Below are 8,227 nucleotides of genomic sequence, written 5' to 3' on the forward strand. Positions count from 1 at the left end.
CAGTTTTTCTTAATTTTCTTCATGTGATGCTTGCTGAGCTCGGGCTCCTTCCTTCCCTCAATCCTGGCTGCACTTTCTCAGTCGGTACACTGGGCGTAGTTTGGTGGTGGGTGGAGTCCTGCCATGGATCTTTCATAACCACCTAAAACTGCAGAGGTAGACACCACTTGGAGATGCAGATGCAAGATTACAGTATCAGAGACAGGTTTTGAAGTTAAGAAAGCAGTGTCTACTAATCTTTTTTTCATTGTCTCCTAACTTGCACCCCAACTGCTCACTCATGTGTTAGTCCCTGACAGAGTGAACTCCAATGGTCAGAATACCCAAGCTTGTGTGACCCCAGGAGCCTTACCTACATGCCTTTTCTGCTTTAGCCTCACTCCGACCAAGATGTGAAGGGAATATGTTCAGTTGGGACTTAGAGCAAAACCAGGTGTACAGAGCAACGCCTCTCCAACTTCAGTGCACAGCAGAATCATGGGATTAAAAATGCAGGCGCCTACGCAGAGATTCTGAGTGGGTAAAATCTGGAACAAGGCTTAGGCATCTGCACATCCCCAATTCCACCCCCTATATTCTGATGTAGGCGGTCTTCCCCCTCCAGTTTAGAAAATCACATAAAACAGTGACAAAGCATTTACCACGCACACACCACCGTCGCGCCGCACTGCCCCACCTCCACGCGCACATTTGGATGGTAGCTCCTGGTCGGCAAACTTGTACACGTCTGACCACATGTGAACAAATACTGCCAACAGTCACCCACTCAGATGTTCTTCTCAGAGACTCCACCTGCCATCCATTGTAATGCATACTAAGCAAAGACAGCAGTTCTGAACTCACGGCGAGTTTAAGGTATACAATTACTTTATTTCCTTGGCCTGACAGCATAAACATTACACAAGAACCTGCAGCTGACAGAATCAACACCCAGATTCCCCCACACAGGAAGAACCCTTTTCGTGAGCAAGAGATGAGCTGAAATGTCATGTCTGAGTGCTCCCCACCCCCACCCAGAATAACCCCTAAAGTGAAAATAATCAGAATCAACAGAACCCCCACGAATTACTAAAAGTCATCCTCTCCAACTTTTCTAACTAGCAGCTGCAGTTAATGAAGACCCCAGGAGGGAAGCAGCTGGCCATCACTTAGCATTTCTGTGCCTGTGAGACAGAAGGGACAGCAGGGAGGGAGGACATCCGTTGAGTCAGTGATTGGAAATGGCTCAGGCTCATTAAAGTCCAAGGTAGGGGTGGGATTAAGGGTGCCAGAGAGCGAGCAGGTTAGGCAGAGATGTTCACTACTTCATCAGTTCCAGTTAATGCTATCAAAACTACCTTCATTGTCACGTCCTTCACGCCTGGCCCTTATTTTCCTAAAGTGAGCGCCATCTAAATTTCTGTCTGACATCTGTCCCCGTCACTGGGGTGGTGCTTGATGTCTGTGAGATTATGACTGGGAGGGGGGGAGACGTGGCGAGGAGGAGGAGGAGATGGAGGAGGAGGAGGTGTACAGATAGGAGAGATGGGGCACAATGTTTGAATTACAATGTGTCTCTTTTGGTCCCAGGAATGGTCCACTACCATAGTCCTAAAACATTCCCCTCCCCTCCCCCCAGCTAAATTGTGCAAATGTCAAAGAGAATCTCTGCCTGAAGAGAAGGGAGAGCCGAAAGTCGATGCTAGTCCACAATCATCTCTGGCCCCCACTTGCCCACCTCCTGTCTCTTCTAAAAAAACAAAACAAAACAAAACAAAAAAACACAAAAATTAATTCGCAGCAATGCTATGAAATTATATCCTCTCCATTCCTCGAGCAAAGCTAATCCAACGGCTCTGTCCTGACATGCTTTCTCCCTGGGCCGAGGAAGCAGCAAAAAATATCAGTTGAGCAGGTGAAAATATGATGACGGTGTGTACGGTGTAGTGTTTCCAGATGTCTTCACCTTCTGTCTCCTCCATGGTGGGAGCTAACGATCTCTTCCCCACATCCCACACATCTCCCTCCCCCTACCCCCGAGTCCAGGTGCTCCCATCTGCTGGGCTGCCACCACTCACTTCCCATACACACTCTCATCACTGTAGGCCACGTACAGAAAGTAGTCTTCCTCATGGTTGTCCTAGGGGAAGAGATGAGGACAAGTCAGAAAACATCATCCCATTCATTATCTCCACGACTAGAACATAATCCTTATCTTTACAAGCTCATTCTATCTAGCGAGGAAAACACAGATACAACAAAACATGCACATTGAGATATATACTGATAGGGAATATATGCCACGGGATGACAATTAGATTAGAATATTCGAAGTTTATTTAACTCACTAAGGGGGCACAGTAGGAGGCAACATCTTGCGTGAAATCCTTACAGGAATAAGTTACACTCTTAGGTGATATAGCAAGACAAAGTCCTACACTATAGTTTTCTCATATTGGATTCTGACAGTTTACCAAGGAAACCAAATAAAATCACAAACACTGGTCTGGCCAGCATGGCTCAGTGGTTGAGCATCAACCTATGAACCAGGAGGTTGTGGTTCGATTCCCGGTCGGGGTACATGCCCAGGTTGGGGGTTCAATCCCCACTGTGGGGTTTGCAGAAGGCAGCCGATCAATGATTCTCTCTTATCATTGATGTTTCTCTCTCTCTCTCCCCCTCTCCCTTCCTCTCTGAAATCAATAAAAATATGTATTTTTAAAAAATCACATACATTATTCTCTCCAGCTGAGTTTACCTGTTAAAAACAATTTAAAGATTTTGGTCTTAATTATAAATTTGTTTATTTGAAATTTTCACAATCAAAAGCCATTTCCTACTGTTTCAATAATGATAATCCCATGTTAAAATGCTCTAGGCAAGGCTGGCCAGCGTGGCTCTGTAGCTGGGTGGCAACCTATGAACCGGGAGGTCATAGTTCAATTCACGGTCAGGGCACACGCTCAATGATTCTCTCTCGTCATTGATGTTTCTGTCTGTCTCTCCCTCTCTGAAATCAATAAAAATATATTTTAAAAAAATAATACTCCAGGCAAGGCAAGACTAAAACAAGAATTAAAAGGGATTGCATAGTAGCTGCTCTATTCCTAAAAGACAGTGCTGTCTAATCTCACAGAGCCTCTCAGTGCCTGCCGTGCGTAAGAGGATCCTGATAGACAACACCTCCTGTTCCACTTCCCAGGTGTGTTATCAAAATGCACTAGAACAAAAGCCGGAGAACACCGGACCTGTCCGTATTGTTGTAACCAGGACCATTACCTCATACAGCTGGCCCATGGTAGCGCTAGTGGGAGGGATAGTGTTGTTGACAAAGAAGAATAAGGCGTCCTCAGGTCTCAGGTGGATCCTCTTCCGGATTAAGAAGTAGAACTGGCCAACTGGATGAAGGAAGGAGGTTTTATAAAAGAAAGGCAAGAGGAGAGAACACAAGGGACTAGGAGAATCCTGCTACACCTGCTCCCTTTAAAGTACCACCTTTACATCCCATCTGAACAGAGCCCATTACTGTCCCATAGCGATAGAAATAAAGTGAAACTCAGATTTGTACTCCGTTGTACTTGTAATAGGCCACTGAGCAGTTTATTCCTCAGAAAATAGGAGCTTACCTTCATTTACGCAAATTTAGACCCGATGCTAGTATATCCACGCTAAACCTAAGAACAGCTTTGAGGAAACACTATATATCCAGACTGCAACAGCCCCAGTATTGTCTAAGTCTGATGTGAAACACACTTCCTTCTTAACACAAACTAGTCATGGGAAGTGGTCTTCTCGACTCCAGTAACCTTAGCACCACCACTCATCCCAATGCTGGGACAATGGAGTTCAACGCTTTCCCTTTTACGGAGCACACTGAAGAAATTCTAGAAGGCTGATATTTAAATCTAAGACCTCTAGAGAAACATATCTAAAAATCTTTCCAGTGTCTCCTGGATGCAGTGATAATTCCACTAAGGATCAAGGTGAAGAATGAATATATCCTCCGCAATTCCAAGCGTTAACCAAAGTATCTGTAAAACGTTAACCGAAAAAATGTTGTTTGGGGAGACAAGGAAATCATTTGAGAACCTCTAAAATGTGATTCTCGCAAGAAACTAATCTGGTTTTCCTCTTGGAATAAAGTGACATCATAGTAACAAAGATGATGTTAAGTGCTTTAAATAATAGACATCTGATCTCTTTAAATAATAGACATCTGCTCTCTTTCAATGTTTTTTTTTATCTCTTTCAATGTTTTATACTTTGCTGTGCCTGCATCAAATGAGGCACTATGATGGGAAATGCTTAAGGGACTGGTGATGGGGAAGAATTATGCCACCATTTTTGAATAACCTAACTTTCTGAAGAACCCTACTTTCTTCAACCTACGTCCTCAGTCTCAATCTCATGCACGCAGGAAGGACTGGGAACGCTTTGCTATGGGGGGAAGGGTCAGAGAAGAAGAGCATTACCAGTGAGGTCAGAGGGCACCAGGTACTTCCTCTTGTCCAGATCAGGCACCCTGGCCTTAGGAGCCTTCTCCACGATCACCTGGCAGGAGAGTCAAAGAATGGAATGAAAACTACGGAAACCAACTTAGTATTTTTCCTTCCATGTCCTACAGTTTCCCCATTTGACGTGAGTTCGACTAGTCCCAATAACATTTTTCCATTTCTTATTCTCCCTTACAAATATATGGGGAAATGGGCTTTCTTAGAAAGGTTGTAGTTTTATTACTGCAATAACAAGAGGATGGACAGGGAATGTGATGAAAAGTAAAAAGAATCTTGATTTTAAGTAATTACAAGTTACCCATCAGGTATACTATAGGATAAATGCCTTCTGGTATTTAATTAGAGCATTAAGGTTGCCTAGGTCTTCTCAAATGGTCCAGAGTACCTGTTAGTTTTCTTTCTTATAAATGCCATTTATTAAAGCTATAGATGATGTGGTTTAAATTTTATACTTTGTCAAATTTTTTGAGAATGACCACAAAAAAAAGTTCAAGACACTAGTTTATTAAACAAAAGAGTAAGTAGTAAAATAGTTCTTACAGTGTGATATTCTGTGCTATCTCAGTACAATAACCCATTTATCAATATTATGTTAGAATTTCAAGGGATTTTTCAATGTTTATAAATATTTCTATAATATTTGAAAGTTTAGAAAAACCATAGATTTCTGTAATAGAAAGAAAAAAATTAAGCTATGTAAAAATTGAAGACTTGCCCTGGCCAGTGTGGCTCAGTTGGATGGGCATCATCCTGTGCACCAAAAGGTTGCTAGTTCCATTCCTGGTTAGAGCATATGCCCAGGTTGCGGGCTTGTGCAGAAGGCAGCCATTTGAATGATCGATGTTTCATTCACTCTGACATGATGTTTCTCTCTCCCTCCCTTCTCTCTCTAAAACAATCAATTAAAAAATATTTTAAAAAATTAAAGACTTTTTATTCATTTACATTTATAAAATAGACTTATAAATATTTAACATTTTAAATGTTTAAATATTTAAATTTAAATTACATACTACAAAAGTATATTTAGTATTTATAGATTTAGAATTCATGCATATTATATTATATATTTAAATTTTAAATATTTAAAATCTATTATAAAGCCATGAGATTTAGACTTTTAGTTTAGAAAATATCATTACCCTAGACAGAGGATTTGGAAAGTATAGGAAAATTACAGAAGCAAAAATAAACACTGGTCAAGTATCCCTAGTAGCTGTTTGATCTTCACCAGGTCACTTAACCTCCCTAAGCTTCAGCATTCCAATGAGTAAAGGGAAGATGGTAACGTTCCAACATCTCCTTTACAAAGTTATGGTACTGATACGGTGGACTTGAGTAACCAATAAATTTTATGTGAAAATGCTTTGTGAATTATACAGAAGTATCTAAACACAAGGACTGGCTTAGAGGAAAGTGTCTAAAGCTTTTAAATTTAAGGAGACGGATTAAAATAGTGAAAAACTGCCCTGGCCAGTGTGGCTCACTTGGTTGTGCATCAAAAGGTTGCCAGTTCAAGTCCCCCACATGCCCAGGTTGGGGGTCCCATCTCCAGAAGGGGGCCTGCAGGAGGCAGCTGATTGATGGTTCTCCCTAATGTTTCTCTTTCCCCCTTCCTCTCTCTATAAAATAAAAAAAAAAAAACAGTAGTGAAAAACTTATTTTATGTATACAGAGAAAAATAATCCTATACCATTAAGACCAAAGGAGCATGACACTTAAAAAGAAAATCTGTAGTAGCCCAGGCGATGTGGCTTGGTGGTTGAGTGTCAACCTATGAATCAGAAGGTCACAGGTTTTGGGCCCCCGATCCAAACAGTGGGGGGGGGTGGGGGGGGTGGTGCAGGAGGCAGCCAATCGATGATTCTCTCTCATCATTGATGTTTTTATCTCTTTCTTGCTCTCTGAAATCATTTTTTTTTTAAATATAAGAAGGAAACCACAACAAGGAAGCAGAAAAAAAAGCCAACTGCAAAGAAGACTTCCGCTAGGGGGGTTAGGTGGGAGGACTTTGAGAGGAAAAGGAAGGAGAGGAGCAAAGCACTGCTTTACCAGAAAATGTTTGTTTCCAAGAATCCCAACTCTGCTACTCTCTTACAGTGAGCTCTGGGCCAGAGGCTTTGCTCATGGTTTTCTCTTCTGTGAAATGGAATGTGGCTAATACTCCGTGGGGCTGTTCATTTAAAAAATAGACAGTGAAAAAAAAAATAGACAACCTGTGCCTAACAGTTTCCTGCAATGTCACAGGTTTTCAACACACTGTAGCTAGTAAGGTCATTTTAAGAACCATGAAACCCTTCTCTCTCAAGGCACAATCACTCCTATTCAGGTTTGGCAGCTCAAGACTCTGCTGGGGCTAAGCTTAAGTTATGTGAGCAGTCAGGGTACGTGGCTGCTTCACCACCACCCATCAACGGTGGAGCTGAAAGGGGGTTTGGAAATAATCTACTCTAACCCTCTATTCGGTAAGCAGAACACTTTAACAAGATTCAGGGTTCTACCCCAAACTGGAATCAAACCTCAGAACTCAGCAAAACTCTTCTTCCTGCGTCACAGCTAGAAAGAAGGTCACAGGCTGAGGACCTAAGGAGCAGCTGGGAGGCTTATTACTGGTTAAAACTTAACTGGAGGGACAATGAGGTCTGAGTGATGGTCCAAATAGTTTACAAATTATACCATTTTGTGAAAATTTAATACCAAACTCAGCAGGAAGGGAATAGGGAGAATTAGCTGAAACATTCCGGGTGAACGCATGGAAATGGAAATGGGATGGATCTCAATGTTAAGGAAACATAGGAAATTTAACTAGATTTAGGAACAGGTACATTTCAGAGTTGGTAACTTACACAGAGCTACTAAGAACAGAGCTTCATACTACCCTGGACTCTTGATGGAAGCAACAGTTTATTCTCTACATCCAATACCTAATAGTGTGCGGTACACAGTGCAGACACTTAATTCTGATAGAATTGTATGAGACACGGAGGAGCATTACAGCAGGAAGGACCCAAAGCAGGGCTGCAATCCAAGGTCTGCAACAGACCAGCTGTGTGAAGCCTTTAGGAAGTTACTTCATTTATTTGTGCGCTTCAGTCTTCCTCTATAGAATGGGGATTATAATGGTGGGCGGATGATTAAGACAGAGTGGATGACTACCGGCAGAAAATGCTCAGGTACACGGCCAACTATCAATACAGTTAACTGTCACTTCTAGATGTTATTATAGGAGAGTGGAGTATCACCCGATTTGGGAGAAACTTTTGAAGCAGTCACCCAAGAGCCAGAGACCAGCAAAGCAATAAGCGAAGGATCCTTTTTGGTGTGCAATTTCCAGAGAATGGTACAGCCCTCACGCCTCCTCTTTCTTATAGGAAAAGGACTGTCCTTAGAGGAAAAGGGCTGTTCCGCATTTCTACCAGATTGCCCTGGTGGCTGTGAGATCATGACATTTAGATAAGGATCCTCGAGGAGGCCTAAGCACACCTGCTGGGTCAAGAAAGCAACATCAGATTATCGGAATTCCTTTACCTGTAAATTATGTGCAACATGGATCTTAATGTCCCTGCCTGAAGATAGAGATTACAATCTAAAGTTTCTGCTCCTTCATCCCCAAAATATAAAGGTTGCTGCTCCCTCTAACACCCTTAAAAGTCTTCTGCTTTCCAATCGGGCTGTGTAGCCCACAGGAGAGAAAAACCGGGCAAGTGAAGGCGGCGGGGGAGGAGGGGGGGGGG

General features: G+C 42.3%; 1 protein-coding gene across 1 annotated transcript; it reads right to left on the minus strand.

The window, feature by feature from the left end:
- Window positions 1-846: 846 nt before the first annotated feature.
- Window positions 847-4,542, minus strand: LOC102430514 (gamma-aminobutyric acid receptor-associated protein-like 1; the record flags this gene model as incomplete). The annotated part of the gene is made up of 3 exons (XM_006108778.2): window positions 847-2,119; window positions 3,259-3,377; window positions 4,452-4,542. Coding segments are annotated over 3 exons (276 nt in total), but the record flags the coding sequence as incomplete, so codon positions are not given.
- Window positions 4,543-8,227: the final 3,685 nt, after the last annotated feature.

Source organism: Myotis lucifugus, unplaced genomic scaffold (genome assembly GCF_000147115.1).
Source record: "Myotis lucifugus unplaced genomic scaffold, Myoluc2.0 scaffold_3505, whole genome shotgun sequence".
NCBI classification, from domain to species: domain Eukaryota; kingdom Metazoa; phylum Chordata; class Mammalia; order Chiroptera; family Vespertilionidae; genus Myotis; species Myotis lucifugus.